Source organism: Schistocerca nitens, chromosome 9 (genome assembly GCF_023898315.1).
Source record: "Schistocerca nitens isolate TAMUIC-IGC-003100 chromosome 9, iqSchNite1.1, whole genome shotgun sequence".
NCBI classification, from domain to species: domain Eukaryota; kingdom Metazoa; phylum Arthropoda; class Insecta; order Orthoptera; family Acrididae; genus Schistocerca; species Schistocerca nitens.
The window spans coordinates 323,987,655-324,005,333 of record NC_064622.1 but is presented as its reverse complement, the minus strand read 5'-3'; the positions used below and the strand labels follow the sequence as shown (position 1 = coordinate 324,005,333).

General features: G+C 40.1%; 1 protein-coding gene across 1 annotated transcript in view; it reads right to left on the bottom strand.

The window, feature by feature from the left end:
- Positions 1-17,679, bottom strand: part of LOC126203111 (uncharacterized) — a 175,691-nt gene that overhangs the window by 126,507 nt on the left and 31,505 nt on the right. The window contains exons 2-3 of the mRNA XM_049937355.1: positions 17,257-17,526; positions 9,248-9,490 (exon numbers count right to left, since the gene is read on the bottom strand). Coding sequence (XP_049793312.1) covers positions 9,248-9,490; positions 17,257-17,526 — 513 coding nt within the window. The remainder of the gene's footprint in view (positions 1-9,247; positions 9,491-17,256; positions 17,527-17,679) is intronic.

The window sequence follows — 17,679 nt, the reverse complement described above, 5'->3', positions numbered from 1 at the left end:
CACAAATACTTAGCACTGTTTTAAATCACATGGCAAAATATAAATATGGGATCATGAAATGTTCAGTGTTAAAAAAATTATTCCTGACTTGTTTCTCTACTACAGTCCCATTTTGACCAAACTTACCTTTAACAAATAGGAATTTAATTAAAATATACAGAAACATAACTAAAAAAATCAGAAATATCACAATATCATCATCTTGGCACTTTCACTGCCATGTGCATTATATATGATGTACATCAGTTTTTCTGTTTGCACTGTGTGCATCATATTTGATCACACAAGGAGTTGTATTTGCCTGTGGCACATATACGATCACAGCTGCATTGAAAACAAAGGGTCACCACATTCTACTGGCCAGTGGTAAAAGTTCTGTAATGTTGGTTTTGTAGTGGCAGCACTGGATGACAGACAGTATTTACCTTCATCAGTACGTGTTCTTTGTTTACAAACGTAGCATTGCGTAGTGCTTATTTCAATAAGACTTTGTGGCTGTTTGATGAAAAATGGATTCACAAGGGGAGAGAATCTGAAAATGGTTGGAGGAATGGAGTTTATCTGATGAATCGCTGTTCAAAAGTGGCAGTAATTCCAAGCCAGACTATCATGCTGCTCCTCCAAACGAGACTAGTAGTGAGAATAAAGTAATTCCACTGAAGAAAGAAAAGGTACACATGCAATTTGATACATCTGCAAATGGGACAAATGAACTTTCATCTTCCATTGATGAAGACGGTGAAAGTGAGCTGTCACCTGAATGGGTATCTTGTATTGATGGGCTCCCAACTTAATGAATAACGTGGTCTGATGTGCAGGGAAATGCAAACAATTTTGTTTTTTCTGATAACTGTTCAGTACACAACATACTTTTGGACAGTCTACCTGCAAATATTCGTCCCATTGATATTTACAACTTTTTTTTTTTTTCGTGAGGGAGAAATGTGCAATTTCATAGTGAAGGAAACAAACCATTACTCTGAACAATAGATTATTAGTGGAATAACTGCAGAGACATTATTACCACCATCAGGACTGATTTATGAATTGATATCAGCATTGATGATTTGAGGAAATTTATGGAACTTATGTTGTGGATGGAGCTTGATTATAACCCAAGAATGGAGGTTTATTGGGGCCAGACTCTGCTATACAAAAGCAGGTGTCTTCTACTATGTCTCGAAACATGTTTGATTCATTTCTCTGTTGCATGTATTTTTTTACAACAACAAAAACAAAGATGAACATCACAAGGTTTTCAAAATTAGCAAGCTTGTGAATCATCTGAACACAAAATTCCATGAAGCTTTCACTCCAGGTGAAACTGTTTGAAATTATACAAAATGTCTGAAGATGGATATACTTGGAATGTTGCAGTGTATCATGGAAAACAAGTTAATGCTATGGATGTAACAGCAACAACTGTTTTGGAGTTAATGAAATCAATTTTTAATTCTGAAAAGACACTCTTTGTAGATGACTTCTACACTTTTATGAACTTGGCATATGTTCTTCTAGAAAAACAAACTCATCTGGTGGGAACACTCCATGAAAAAGAAAGAGAAATCCATAAACTATTATCACAAAAGCATTGAAGGAGGGGGAAATGGTGGTTGTCGGACTGTGGTGTGATAAGAGGGACATCTCTTTTTTGAAAACCAAACACGAACCTGAGCTTGTGGCAGCGAGAACAAGAAGAGATGAAGTGAAGAAACCAAATGCAACTGTGGATTACAATGCATCCAAACCCTTCAGTGATCTTTCAGATCAAAAGAAAACCTATCACTCACACTTGAGGAAATGAGTGAAGTGGAACTGCAAAGAAGCCTTTGAATTACTATTCAATACTACTATTGTAAATGCATGTACTTTGTGTGTTCAAATCACAAAACAAAAATAGGTGTCACTGCTTTTCCCAAGGCTACTGCAAATGAGTTACTCAGGGCTGCGACGTTCAGAAGACACCAATGAATGGGGAATCACAAATTGGGTGACACAGCAGTGAGGCGATGTAACCTGTTACCAGAAACTCTCCAAAGCAAGCGGGCGAAAGCATGCTTTCAAACATAGCAAGAAAGTGTCATTGAAATGTTAAATTTGTCCTTAGAGTTTCATGTGCATGGACTTTTCTTCTTCTTTTTTGCAATGTACAAATGTATAAAAATGTAAGTTTTTTATTCTGATAAAGCAATTACATAAAAGCTAGTTGGAATTTATTTATCAATAATAATGTCTTCCTCAGATATATGAGTCTGCATCAAGAATTATGCACTTCTCCACATAAAGCTTCTAGTTGCATCTCAAGTTTAAAACTGGCCATGTGCATCATGTCTGACCACACCATATTTATCAGGATAAAAACAATTTTTTTTACTATATATATACCAGCTTCAATTTTTTACAATAATATGAAGGAAAGAAGTCAAGGCCAAAATGAAAAATTCACCAAAATGCTGCTGGCCATCAAAGTGTTAAAACAAAACTAATCAGCATATTCTATAATTAAATTAAGTCAATTGCTTACTTGAATTTTATACAATTTGAACTAACAGTCTATTCATTGGTAAAACAAAAATACTGAACATGGGGCTTAAAACTAAAAATTTAAAGAAGGTGCGCAAAAAGTAGTGGATTGAGAGCAGTCACTAGACCAACATCACAGTGCAAATTATCCCTGCGCACTGTAAGAAAGATTGCAACATGAAATGTGCGTAGGCTAATTCAGACAGGAAAACTTGCTATAGTAGAAAGAGAAATAGAACTGCATGGCCCGAATATTCTTCAGCTTAGCGAGACTCACTGGAGAGGAAGTGGCCATTTGATGACTCAAGGAAGGAACACTGTACTTTTCAGGGAGTAGTGGCCAAAGTAAGAACAGTGTTGCGATAGTTGTTCTCAGAAATCTGGCCAACTGTGTAGTAGGTTACGAACCAATTAATGACAGGATCATCTCTATCAAAATGAATGCTTCCCCATGCAGACTCAACATAATTCAGATCCATGTTCCTACAGCTACAGCGTCAGATGAGGAGATGGAGAAGTTCTTTGACCAACTGGAGCAAGTCCTTAGTAAGATCCCTATCAAAAACGGACAATAATCCAAGTCGACTTCAATGCTAAAGTTGGAGATACTACCCAAGACTCGCATTTACAATCCAGCATTGGACTTTATGGTCTTGATGAGAGAAATGAACGAGGCAGGAATTTACTGGATTTCTGTGTGAGTTACGACATGTCCATCTGTAACACAATGTTCCAACATCACCCAACACGACTGTACACTTGGATATCACCTGGTGACAGATTTTGAAACCAAATTGACTTCATTCTAGTGCGAAGGCGTTGGAAGACTTCAGTCTTAGATTGCAAAACCTTTCCTGGAGCTGACTGTGGTGGTGATCACATTCTGCTATCAATGAAAATGCACATGAAGCTTAAATCTACCAAGAAGAATGAAGAAAGACAGCTAAAACTCACAAACGAGGAATCTATTGAAAAATTTGGTGAACTTTTAAGACCAAAACTTCACAATATCAGTTTTGATAAGGAAGCACCAGCAGTACAAATATGGGACAGAATGAAGAATGTTGTTTCCTCGTCACTTCCAACTTCAGAACAATTGCCAGAGTGCAAAACATCCCTGTACATCGCAGTACGCACTATAGTTTATTGAAGAGAGAAGCCATCTGAAGAAAACTGGTAACCACACTGCCCAGGATCAAGATAAAATACAAGAAGCTGTGCAGAGTAATACAACGGAATTGTAGAAACGATAACGCATATTTCATTGATCGCATCTGTAATGAAATAGAACAGCATCATAATCGCAATCAGGTACATGGTCTCTTCAAGAAAATCAGCAGCATCACCAATGAATTTAATCCTTGTATGTGGGTGGTAGATGACGAGAAGGGTAACTTTGTCAGAAACAAGGAAGACGTAGTTGCAATGTGGAAACAGTACTGTGAAAAGCTGTACTCTGGAATTAACAACAGTACACAATCAAGCAGATGAGCACCTTCCATGAAAGCTACAATTTTACACAGTGAAATAGAGAATGTGATTCAACATCTGAAGAATTATTAAGTCCCTGGTATATACGGAATATCTGGAGAAATGATCAAAGAAATGGGACAGAAAGGCACTGATGAGCTGCATTCGTTGTGTAAAAGAATATGGGAAACTGGGGAGTGGCCAGATGACTGGCCAAAGTCTCTCATCATCCCCATACACAAGAAATGGTCTATCTGGAAATGCTCCAAATACTGAACTATTGCCCTCATATCTCACGCGAGTGAAATTTTGCTCTACACCCTGAGCCAACATTTGAAGCCATACATTCATTCAGCCTCACATACCCACAGAACAAGCAGGTTTTGTTGAAGGGAAAGGAGCTCATGAACAGATCCTCAACATAAGACAAATAACAGAAAAAACATGAGAGTTCCGTGTTCCTGTTTTCATCTGCTTCCTTGACTATAGGAAAGCTTTTGACTGTGTTGTCTGGGAAAAGTTGTGGCAGGTGCTTGCATTGATCAAAAGTCTATACAATAATCACTTTGCAGTTGTAAAGACAAGTACGGCACATTTGATTCCTTGAGAGTTTCAAAAGGTGTGAGACAGGGTTGTGTCCTATCCCCACAATTGTACAACATCTATGCAGAACATGTCATCAGGAAAGCTCTTGATGGTTGGACCAAAGCATCTCAATTGGTGGGAGAACTATCAACAACCTCCATTTTTCTGATGACACTGTGCTTTTTGCCAACAGCGAAGATGAACTTGCTGAGCTACTAACAGGAATAAAGGACATTAGTCTAGCATATGGATTAGACATCAACCTCAGCATGTCCAAACTCGTGATAATTGATCAAGAGGAACAGATCCAGCTCACAGGTTGATTAAAGGAACTGGAATTCATGCATTCATTCATCTATCTAGGGTCAACCATCTGCAGCATGGGAAGTTGTGAAGATGAAACAAGAAGAAGGATCGCACTAGGGCGAATGGCTATGAAGAAGCTCACATGATCTGGCAAAGCAGAGTAATAACAAATAGCACAAAAATCCGGCTAGTTGAAACACTTGTGTTTTCTCTCTTCTTTTATGGTTGCAAAACAAGGTCGCTCAAGGCCAGAGACACACAGCGTATTGATGCATTTGGGCTTTGGTGCTGGGATGCTACGTATAAAATGGACTGAAAGAAAAACAAATGTGTCCATTATTGAACAACTCGATATCTCCAGACGCTTTTCTGTTCGAGTCACCGGAAAAATTCTCCAGTTCTCTGGCCATATTGTAAGAGATGGAAAAAATAATCTTGCAACGAACGATCAAGGGCACGAGACCAAGAGGAAGAGCAGCAAGCAGATTGATAGATCAAATCCAGAAGATCTCCGGTCTACCTCTTCAGCAGGCACTACGAGAAGCTGGCAACCGTCGGGGATGAAGACGCTTGGTTCATAGGGTCACGACGTTCAGCAATGAGCACAATGACTTATGATGATGATGATGATGATGATGAATAAAATGATTTGATTTCTTCAATGGATTACAAAACTGCACACTTACAGCACTGCACTTGTTACTAGATTCCATATATTATTGTTGTTGCTGTTGTGGTCTTCAGTCCAGATACTGGTTTGATGCAGCTCTCCATGCTACTCTATCCTGTGCAAGCTGCTTCATCTGCCAGTACCTACAGAAACCTACATCCTTCTGAATCTGTTTAGTGTATTCTTCTCTTGGTCTCCCTCTATGATTTTTACCCTCCATGCTGCCCTCCAATACTAAACTGGTGATCCCTTGATGCCTCAGAATATGTCCTGCCAACCGATCCCTTCTTCTTGTCAAGTTGTGCCACGAATTTCTCTTCTCTCCAATTCTATTCCATACCTCCTCATTAGTTATGTGATCTACCCATCTAATCTTCAGCATTCTTCTGTAGCACCACATTTCGAAAGCTCCTATTCTCTTCTTGTCCAAACTATTTATCGTCCATGTTTCACTTACAAATATGGCTACACTCCATACAAATACTTTCAGAAACGACTTCCTGACACTTAAATCTATACTCGATGTTAACAAATTTCTCCTTTTCAGAAACACTTTCCTTGCCATTGCCATTCTACATTTTATATCCCCTCTACTTCAACCATCATCAGTTATTTTGCTCCCCAAATAGCAAAACTCCTTTACTACTTCCAGTGTCTCATTTTCTAATCTAATTCCCTCAGCATCACCCGACTTAATTCAACTACATTCCATTATCCTCGTTTTGCTTTTGTTGATGTTCATCTTTTATCCTCCTTTAAAGACACTGTCCATTCCATTCAGCTGCTCTTCCAGGTCCTTTGCAGTGGTTGGGAAGGGAGTGAGACAAGGTTGTAGCCTCTTCCCGATGTTATTCAATCTGTATATTGAGCAAGCAGTAAAGGAAACAAAAGAAAAATTCAGAGTAGGTATTAAAATACATGGAGAAGAAATAAAAACTTTGAGGTTCGCCGATGACATTGTAATTCTATCAGAGACAGCAAAGGACTTGACAGAGCAGTTGAACGGAATGGACAGTGTCTTGAAAGGAGGATATAAGATGAACATCAACAAAAGCAAAACGAGGATAATGGAATGTAGTCAAATTAAGTCGTGTGATGCTGAGGGAATTAGATTAGGAAATGAGACACTGGAAGTAGTAAAGGAGTTTTGCTATTTGGGGAGCAAAATAACTGATGATGGTCGAAGTAGAGAAGCTATAAAATGTAGACTGGCAATGGCAAGGGAAGCGTTTCTGAAGAAGAGAAATTTGTTAACATCGAGTATAGATTTAAGTGTCAGGAAGTCGTTTCTGAAAGTATTTGTATGGAGTGTAGCCATGTATGGAAGTGAAACATAGACGATAAATAGTTTGGACAAGAAGAGAATAGGAGCTTTCAAAATGTGGTGCTACAGAAGAATGCTGAAGATTAGATGGGTAGATCACATAACTAATGAGGAGGTATTGAATAGAATTGGGGAGAAGAGGAGTTTGTAACACAACTTGACAAGAAGAAGGGACCGGTTGGTAGGACATGTTCTGAGGCATCAGGGGATCACAAATTTAGCATTGGAGGGCAGCGTGGAGAGTAAAAATCGTAGAGGGAGACCAAGAGATGAATACACTAAGCAGATTCAGAAGGATGTAGGTTGCAGTAAGTACTGGGAGATGATGAAGCTTGCACAGGATAGAGTAGCATGGAGAACTGCATCAAACCAGTCTCAGGACTGACAACACGGTGCCTTATACTGGCATAGGAATACTAATCTAGGAAGTTCTATTATCCAACTCAGAAGGAAACAACAGAGAACACCTCCTCTCAGAAAAATCGCTGATCATTGTACAGACAGTGATTGCATGGCTGGAGGCAGACTGCTTATTTCATCTTGTTCACAGCCTACATGCATAGAAAGCTACCAACTTTCTCAGTGTTCAGCCTGCATACAAAGTCTCAAGTCTGTGGAAATAGAATGTACATTTGGATTAATCTGTTTGGACCCAAGCTGTTACATCAATACTTTTTCAAGCCTTATTTAAATTTGTTGTTATAGGTCCTATATTCAATATTTTTGTTTAAGCAATTAACAGGCTAATAGCTGAAGTTGTATAAAATGAAAGTAAGCAATCAACTGAATTTAATTATATAATATACTGACTGGTTTTGTTTTAATAAGATGACATTTTTATTGATTTTGTTTTAAAAAAGTGATGTTTGATATTTCTGATACTTTTAGTTACCTTTCTGTATATTTTAATTAAATGCCTACTTGTTAAAGATAGGTTTGGTTAAAATGGGGCTATTAGTGAAAAAAAAGGTCAGGAATAATTTACTTTTAATAATGAACCCATCATCATCCCATATTTTGCTGTGTGATTTACAACAGTACTATGTATTTATGGAAATATGAAATTTTCAGATTATGTACTTCATGGAAAAAAAAACTTAATTAGAACCTATGTTGTGTTGTATATCACTGGAAAGAAGACATAAAATAATGCAAAATATGATACCTTTTCCGTATCTCTAGCTCTATTGGGAGGCTGGTAGAGCAATTGTTGGCTAGTTTTTGAAAATTTTACATAGCCATATTGACATAAAAAATTGAAATTTGATATTTTTGTTAGTCTCAACACCCACTACGAGTACACAAAATTTTAGCAAAATTTAAAATGGGGAGGTAAAATCTTTATTTAACGAGTGTTGGTTTGACATGGAATGTGACAAGAGTCCGAAATATCAAGAGAAGTCCAGTGGCAACAAAGATATTTCAGAGATAGAGATTGTGGTGTAACATAGCACTTTTAGTAAAGTGATGTGTTACTCAACATCTACCTGGCTGAAGAATGATGACTGGCTCAGTGAAAGCATTTGTTATTAGTTAGTTTAAGAAGTTGGGAATTATCGGTCTGAATACAGAGAGCAATGCTAGCTGCAATGCAACAGTATTTGGTATCTTTGCTGTACATAACATGGTGTCCCTGGAGGAATGGTCAGCATTCAGGGATTTGACAGGAATGATCATCTGAAGCAAAAAAGTCTAGTAAAAGTTATGAATTTTAGAGCCCATGTTTAATTGACAATTTTTTCTTCCTTTGGTCCATACTATCTCCTTAGAAACATGGAAAACAAAGAGCTTGTAGTACAAGAGATTTGTTTCACAGTGTCAAAGATGAAGAAGTGCCTGTAACTCTTAAGGTATCCATCTTAGAGACCATGTTTACTCGACTGTTTTGCTTCAAGTGATTGTTCTTGTCATATCTCTGAATATTGACGATTCCTCCTGGGACACCCTGTATAGTGACACAAATAAATAGGATTCTGAAGCTATTTATCTTATGTTGCCTAAATGAAAAAACTATCTGGATAATAACTATAAAACATTCTGGAAAAGAACTTGCATACAAAGTGAATCATGACAATCTGCAACTATGTAATTAATCATATACACAGAAGAAACATGATGTTTGAGGTGCATTAGCCCATTGTCACATAAAATGAGGAGTATCAGGAAAACTTTTCCATTAAGGAAACAAAGAAAAGACAAAGTGGTACTGGAATTTGAAATCTAGAGGACAATATGAATGAGTGTAACAGACGACACTCATAAAAATAGGATATGCGACATGTGTGACAGGGAATGAAATTGGTCTGCCTAATCATATTCAAGAGCTTTGTAAAACATATCGTACAAAGAGAAAGAACGAAATCACAAACCTGTACTGTTGTGTAGATATTTTCTGTTTTGAGTTCAAGCAATGTCTTTAGGAAACTTTTGTGATCTACACAACGTAGGAGTGTGTAAATGGCTGGGACATTCTTATAGCATAAGTTCACAAGCACTCCAAGTGAAAGAGTACCAACTGTATTTTTCTCATTTATTATCCATGACGACAGTATTGACACTAGTTTTGTTAAATGTGCTTCTTGCCATGGGATTACTGCTCCGTAAGTCACATCCTGTAAAATATAGACATTTCAAATTATTACTGCACAGCCTTGGTACATAATACCATGTTGACACAATCACATTACCTTATACATAGCATTTTATCAATGGACAATATATGCAGGAACAAGAAATACTAAAGAGAACTAGTGTGTGTTTAATTTTTCTTGGGTCAAATGCTGCAGTTTGCAAACAACTTAAGGTTTTAATTTAAATTCACAGTCTAGCTAAAATGATCATTTCAGCTGTCATTCAATTATTACCCTTGTACCAAACCATATGGATGCTTTAGATAAGGGCTGATAACGGAATATTAGTACCTTATTCCATTAAAATGCTAGTGTAATTAAATTACGCTAATTATAGCTGTTGCTGTGTTATTGTTAGAAATCATGCCTACATCTACATAACTACTCTGTAATTCACACTTAAGTGCTTGGCAGAGGGTTTATCAAACCACCTTCAGACTATTTTTCTATCCTTCCACACTCTAAAGCGTGCAGCAAAAATGAACACTTAAATCTTTCTGCATGAGCTCTGATTTCTCTTATTTTATTACAACGATCATCTCTCTCTATATAGGTTGGGCGTCAACAAAATATTGTTGATTGAAATTTCGTGAAAAGATCTAGCTACAATGAAAATGTCTGTTTCAATGATTATCATCCCCAACTCACACATCACTTCCAAGACACATTCTTCCCTATTGCGTGATAATACAAAACAAGCTGTCATTCTCTGAACTTTTCTGATGTCCTCAGTCAATCGCATCTTGTAAGGATTCCACATCGGACAGGAATACTCCAGAACAGGATGGAGATATATAATAAAGGGAACCTCTTTAGTAGCTCTGTTCCATCTCTTAAGTGTTCTGGCAATAAAACACAGTTCCCCACAACATTTTTCTATGTGACTGTTCCAGTTTAAGCTGTTTGCAATTATAATCCGTATGTATTTACTTGAAATGACAGCCTTTAGATTTGTATGATTTTCTGGGGAACAGAAATTTAACCAATTCCTTTTAGCACTCATGCAGATGAAGTCACATTTTTTACTGTTTGGAGTCAAATGCAACTTTCTGCACCACACAGACATATTGTCTAAATCATTTTGCAATGGGCCTTGATCTTCTGATGACTTCCTAGATGGTAAATGACGGCATCATCTGCGAATAGTCTAAGATGGCTGTTGTGTGTGGGTGTTTGCAGCTCATGGGTGCTCAACATTGAGGTTACCAGTAGCCTTACCCATATTAAGATAAAGAAATTTGGGTAAAATGACAAATTGCTTGCACACAGTGAGGAGGAAACTTATAAAATGGCATTAATTCACTCACTCCTACCTCACTTGCATTAACCTACACAATCACTGTATCTTCAAGGCCGTAATACAATGGAGAAGGGTGATAGGGGCTATACATCGGAGTAAAAGTCACAAAGAGCTAAAAGAGGCAGAGGGAACTGACTGGCTGACACCTTACAAAAAATGTTGATGAGCCAGTAACCCTGTTAACACATTAAGACCATCTACCTAAATTTTGAGGAAATAGGTTGGGCAGATAACAAATCCTTAAAACTCTCACCATATCCATTTCAATGTCACTTAAAATAAAGTGCAAGAATGTCACTGTCCTCTGGATCCAAAATAAAACACAATCTAGTAAAATGTGGCGCATAGTGATCTGAACACCACACATTGGCGGGCTGTCACGCAGGAGCATGAAGCCGTGCATCATAGGGCTGTGTCCTATGCAAAGACGAGTGGAGGACCTCATCCCATTGACGTGGCTGGAAGGAGGTACGCCACAGCCAGGTTGTGGGCTTTACTAGATAGATCTTATTGTCTAGTTTCTTCCAGCTACTCATCCTCCCATTGACGCAAGACTCTGTACTTAAATATCAAGGCTATAGCACACAGGGGGCTGGTGCACTGAAGTAACTGAGGATCACGACATGCCTCCTTGGCTGCCAAATCTGCCCTTTCATTCTCCATCACATCCATGTAACCTGGTAACCAGAAGAAAGATGCCTCCTTCCACAGCCACTGTAGTTGAAGAAGGGCATCCTGGATATTTCAGACTACTTTATCTGGTGAGTACATACATTGTTGAGAGTGAAGAACACTCAGAGAATCAGAAAAGACAAGGAATTCAGCACTCCAAGAACGTCTCAAGTGCTCCAGTGCCCATAAGACCGCATATAACTACGAATCGAAGACAGTAAAGTCTCGAAGTTGGTTGGCTGGTTTGTTTGGGAGAGGGGACCAAACAACCAGGTCATCAGTCAAAGTCTCGAGACAGTCAGGCCTTCAGGACAGGACCCGAGAAAAAAAACAGAGCAACCAACAGATTCCCCCCACCCCCCATTTAGAGCCATCCGTAAAGACAGCTACATTGTTGTGGTGCTCATTTAAAATGTCAGAAAATATTGGATTAAAATCAGAAGCAGAAGTGTAATCTCTTCTGTACTGCATCAAATTGAAAATTTCACTGGACCTCTGCAGGAACCATGGTGACAGGCAGTTGAAACCCTGGATTTGGGGTTGTACATGCTCCACATCAAATGCCTCCAGCACATGCTGGACGCAGATTCCAAACTGCATTGTTGCTCATGAAAGATTGGAGGAAAGGCATTCCAGAGGCAGACAAGCAGAAGTATGTTATGCAGGGGATGTCGGAGCTACCACCATATGACGAGTGATGGTCAGCATAGAAACTGAGTAAACTGAATATGGGACTAGTCCCATAAACACCTGTGGCCAGGCTACTCACAGGGTGGATAGTGTCAATAATCTGAAGGTAAGAAGGCCATGCTGACCCATACACAGTGCATTCCATAGTCTAGCCTCGAATGCAAGAAAGTCCTACAAAACTGGAACAGATGCACCCTGTCTGCTATTCAAGACCTGTGGCTAGGGCACTTTATGATATTCAGTGCCTTCTGGGATCTGACCCATGTTTCTCAGGTGAGGTAACCATTACAGTTTGGACACCAAAATCATCCACAAATAAGGCACACTGTAAAGGACTCCTTACTGTGGACGTGGTACTGTTTATGGCTATAGCACAAAGAGTAACATTTAAAACATTGCCCTGAACAGCACAATTCTCCACTGCAAAACAATCTGATAGCATGTTACCAAGCCAAAACTTAAAAAAGCTCTTGAACAGGAAGGACTGTGTGAAATCAGGGAGCTGGTCACAAAAGCCCCATTGATGGAGTTGCACAAGAATATTGTGTCTCTAAGTAGTGTCATAAGCTCTACTGATATCAAAGAATATATGGAGACAGTGACGTTTACATAGAAGAGCCTGCTGAATAGCTGCCTCTAGTAAGTTCAGATTCTCGACAGTGGACTGAAATCTCCAGAATCGACACAGAGTGGCTAAGGAGTTGTCTGGTCTCTAACAACCAGATCAGGCGATGGTTGACCACGCACTCCTGTGTCTTCCCTACACAGCGCATTAAGGCTCCGGTAGCCAGTGAGACACGTGCAGCCCTTTCCTGGTTTGAGGAGTGGTATCAGAATTTTCTCTCCACTTGTGGGACAGTCATGTAAGGTTTCCTTTGAATCTGCTGGCAAATGTCAGTGCATACAGTACCAGGTTTGGTCATGATTGCGTGCAGTATCATGAGTCACAGGCAGTGCCAATTCAAGCTCCTACATGGAGAAAGAGTACTTTTAAGACTCAGAATTGTGGTATCTGAAGCCCAACTTCCCCTCTCTGCAGCTGCACGGCAGCAGGGATACACCGAATCCTGGCTGGCATTGGCTGTAGTTGCTGCAAAATGCTCTACCATCGTCTGTGAGATGTCTCTGGGCGTTGTTTGGAGACACTACCATTTCAATATTGCTACTGTTTGTAAATGACTGTGTTTACTGGAGATCCTCCAGATGGTTTCCCATACTTTTGTAGAACAAGTGTAATGATTGATAGAGTCCAGGAATGCTTGATGACCTTTTCTTGCTCTCCTTAATGCGGTGTCAAGCCTTGGCTCTTGCGACTCTAAAGATTGTGGAGTTGTCTGCCGTCAGATGACATTTAAACTGTTGGAGGGCCAAACATCTCTCCCAGATGGCTGAACGGCACTCATCTTTCCAATAACGTACAGTTCGCCTACCACAATGGCATGAGGACTTCGGGATCGACAGGTCAGTGACAGGAAGGACCACACATGTGATGTGTCCACCCATTCCTGGACACTGTTGTGGTGTTCAAACGCAGCCATCTGGTTGAACAGCACCCAGGTAGCTCTACTGATTATTTATTTTGGTGGCTTCTGCTCAAGCAATGCTCCATTTCCATGATGAAAAGTGGTCACTGGAATAATGGACATCAATTGCTTCCCACTGTCCTGAGTCTGCAAAGGCTGGAGAGCAGAAAGAGAGGTCAATGGCTGAGGATGACTCAGTAGAAGCCAAGAAACAAGTGGGACTGCCCGTGCTGAGGACCCACGGCTCCCGAGACATCTTGAGGCTCTCCAACACTTGACCCCTGGAACAAGTATAGTTTGAGCCCCATGGGCATCGAAAAACCCAGCAGGAGAAACAGGCACGGGGGTTGTGCAATAAGGCCTACAAGAGCCTCAAAGTCTATCGCATCCTGCAGAGGTAAATACAGGGGATAAACAGTGATATTTTGACTCACATAAAATAAAAGGACAGGAGTTGTGCCTGTGTGATGTGTTTCAGTTCCTCTACAAGAGTCCCAAACCTATTTATGTACCACTCTAGTATGGGAGCCATTTATCACAGCAGTTGCACTTTCACTCTGTCTTTCCACTGGGTTGGGGAGCCCACAATGGGTGGAAGGTCAGCCTTGAAGCAAGATGTTTGTCCTGGGATGACTTTGAATTCCATTGGCTCACTCTAAAGCAGAAGCAGCAGAACTGTCATGTTGAATAACATCAACAGGGTCAGATGGTCTACTGCCTGTTTTCGCCTGTGGTGGAAGCTTCCCATTTGCTTTCTTGGCCTGGCCAGGCTTTGAGAGAATTACTGCAGCTGCAGCAGAAGCAGTGTTGCATTTTTTACAAGACTCTGCCTTTGGATGTACTGGGACCTCACAATGCTGGCACCTGTCTTTCTCTGATGTTATCCGGGGAGGAGGGGGGACTATGGGCTCTGAAACAATTACAGCTTGACGAACACATGTACTAGCGCTGACACTGGCAACCTCCATTTGCATAGAATAGGCTTCTTAAAGGCCGAAGCAATAGATGTAGTGAATGTGGGAGGCTGCATGGTCTTAGAGATGTTATTGCCCTCATCAAACGGGATGTGTTTCAATGTTTTAACTTCCTGTGCCTTCCTTTCTTCAAGGAAGACATTGCAATCTCTATTTCAGACAGGGTGATCCCCAACACAATTTACACACTTCAGAGGTGAAGAGAAACCAATTCAGTCACAGCGGTCTTGCCACATTTGTCACAAGTGGCTTCAACCTTACACCCACCTAAGGTGATGTTCCCAAAGTGCTGGCATTTAAAACGGTGCTTGGGGTTGGTGCCAGAGCCATACACGTAAGTGAAGGAAACATGCCTTGATATGCTCTGAGTTTTGTGCTACTGAAGGTAGGAATGAAGGAATCAGATTTTACTAGATCCCCAAGCACCCTTTTCAACATATTTTGCACATCAGCAACCCCTTATTGATCCCACTCATCTTTCAAATCCTCCTCCAGAAAGTCTACCAGATTTAAACATTACACAACAACCAAGATGTTGTGGAGCTCCGTCTCTATGGAATATTCTTCAAGGGATTTAGCTTTTCAGAGATTTGTATCTTGGGAACTAGCAGTTTCAACGAACAGTGTGCCATTACACAACTGTTTAATAGATTTCAGTGTACCTGCGATGACTTACAAACCTTTTTGAACATAAAAAGTGAAAATTTTGTCAAAACTGCCCTCTTTCCATTTCACAATTAAAAACATTCTGGCCAGTAGCAGGGGAAATAAGGATTCACCCAGACAGAGCCACTTCTGCCCAAGTAAGCGTTATACAACTGAGGCACAGCAGGTTCCACAGAAGTTGTCCATTAATGACTGTTCCACCTCAACAGCCATGCAGCTCGTCAGCGTACAGCACACCTCGAGATTGAGGTCCTTCTTTATAGAGGTTTACCATCCTTGCAATTTGGGCAGTTAAGTGAAGATCCCCATTCTCTGCGACACACAAAATTCCACCACCATGCCCAACATTGGTCGCTCAAGCATACCCACAGCATACGGTGACAGGAATGGCTGTGTTTACCAGCCTCCAGCTCATGAACGCACAAACCCCAGGGTTTCCAAGCCCGTATCCAGCAAACAAATGCTGAGCCCCAGAGGACAACAGATTGTCTCCTAAATCTTTTATATAGATTAATGACAATACTATGGAAAGGGCAGATTGCTACGCACCGTATAGTCTGTCCGCACAAGTGACCACCAACAAACTGTGGCCACGAAACAGCTGGACCAAACAATCGCTGAGCATATTGCCCAACACAACGTCCTTCATTTCAATGACTGCTTCACAGCCTGTGCCATCTGGATCCTTTCCACTAAGCCAGTTTTTCTGAATTGCACAGCTGGGAAGTCTCTCTGCAATATATCCCATATTTCCGTAACCCTCCAGGCCCCAAACTTCATTGCTAGTCACTGTCCTTCACCCACCTATCCTTCCCTTCACTCTTCCCACTCAGCAAGTCTTTTTATGTCTCTCCTTTCCCTCCCTCCCTCCCCAGTTAGCCTTCTGATTGTACCTAGCTGCCCTACCCTCTCCTTACCTTGTCCCTGTATGCTCCCGCAAGCAGCATTTTACTGTCTTCCCCCCCCCCCCCCCCCCCCCGCCTCCTTATGCCCACCGTCCAGACTGCTGTTTCCATCACGTGCTGTAGCTCACAGTCTGGCCTCAACAGCCAGAGAAAGTTCTCGTGTGTGTGAGTTGTGTTTGCATGAATGTGTACAAGTATGTTGTCTAATTCACAAGAAGGTCTTTTGGCTGAAAGCTTACTTGCTTAGCAGTCTTCTTGTTGTGCCTGTCTGTGAATCAACATCCTCACTATATGGTGAGTAGCAATCTACCCTTTTCATAATACTGTAACTATTACATCTTGGATTTTCAGATGTTTTAGGAACAACAGAGTGCCTAAGACACTTCCTTGGAGAAAGCCAGATATCACTTCTGTTTTACTCTATGACCTCCCATCAGTTTCAGTGAGGAAATCATGAAACCAGTCACACAACCAAGACGATACCACTGTCTCTCTCTTGTACTTGTTATCACCACTTTTTGTACATCTTTTACAAGCAAAAAAAAAAGAGACATGGGTAAATATTCTAGAAATAACACCTTGCATATTTAATTTTAATGGACGGCAGGAATCTGTCACCATATTCATCCTATTCCATAAAAGCAGGTGTAAAACTGCCAAACTGTGACATCATCTCTTGCATTTTCTTTGACGTTACTTAAATCTGGCAGCAGTGGATAGTAGAGTTCTTTGATCCAACATCATTTTGTTTCTGTGAGCAAATGTCACTGTTGTCATTAGTAGCATTCATCATCTATTTTCATACTGTGTGAGTGCGATATTGTTTGTTTTAGAGTTTTAGTAGATTTTAACATACAATAATCAACAAATTCACACATCATGTGTAGACCAAACTATGATGTAGTTGATAACTCACCCATTCCTTCATGAGCCATGTACTTTTGGCTTTGTTTACAAACAACACAATATTTCCCTTTCTTTTGTGTACTACATCACAGACTGTTTGAAACATACATACCTGCAACAGCTTCAGTACATTTACTTTCTTTTCACGAGTAAGATTGTTTCCCAAAATCTTGGCTAAAACAGGAACAAATTTAAAAGTATTTGTCAGGGCGGCTCTTGCAGATTTGTTCTTGCAAGCCTGTTGCAGAACTGTAACAGCTGACCATATTAGCGGACAACTAGGTTCCAAACTGGTCATCAATTCATGCAAACATGTATAAAACTCTACTGATATTCCATTGTTGGGCTCAAATACTGTGATATCCGTTGTGACACTCAGCACCTATAACAAGATGACAGATATAAGCAACATATCTCTGTAAAGAAACTAGCCTTCCAACAACTATGTTAAGACATTTTCAAAACTGCAAAGTAACATGATAATTGCAGCAGTGACAGTGATACAGAAATTTCCAGTGCAATAACTACATTTTAT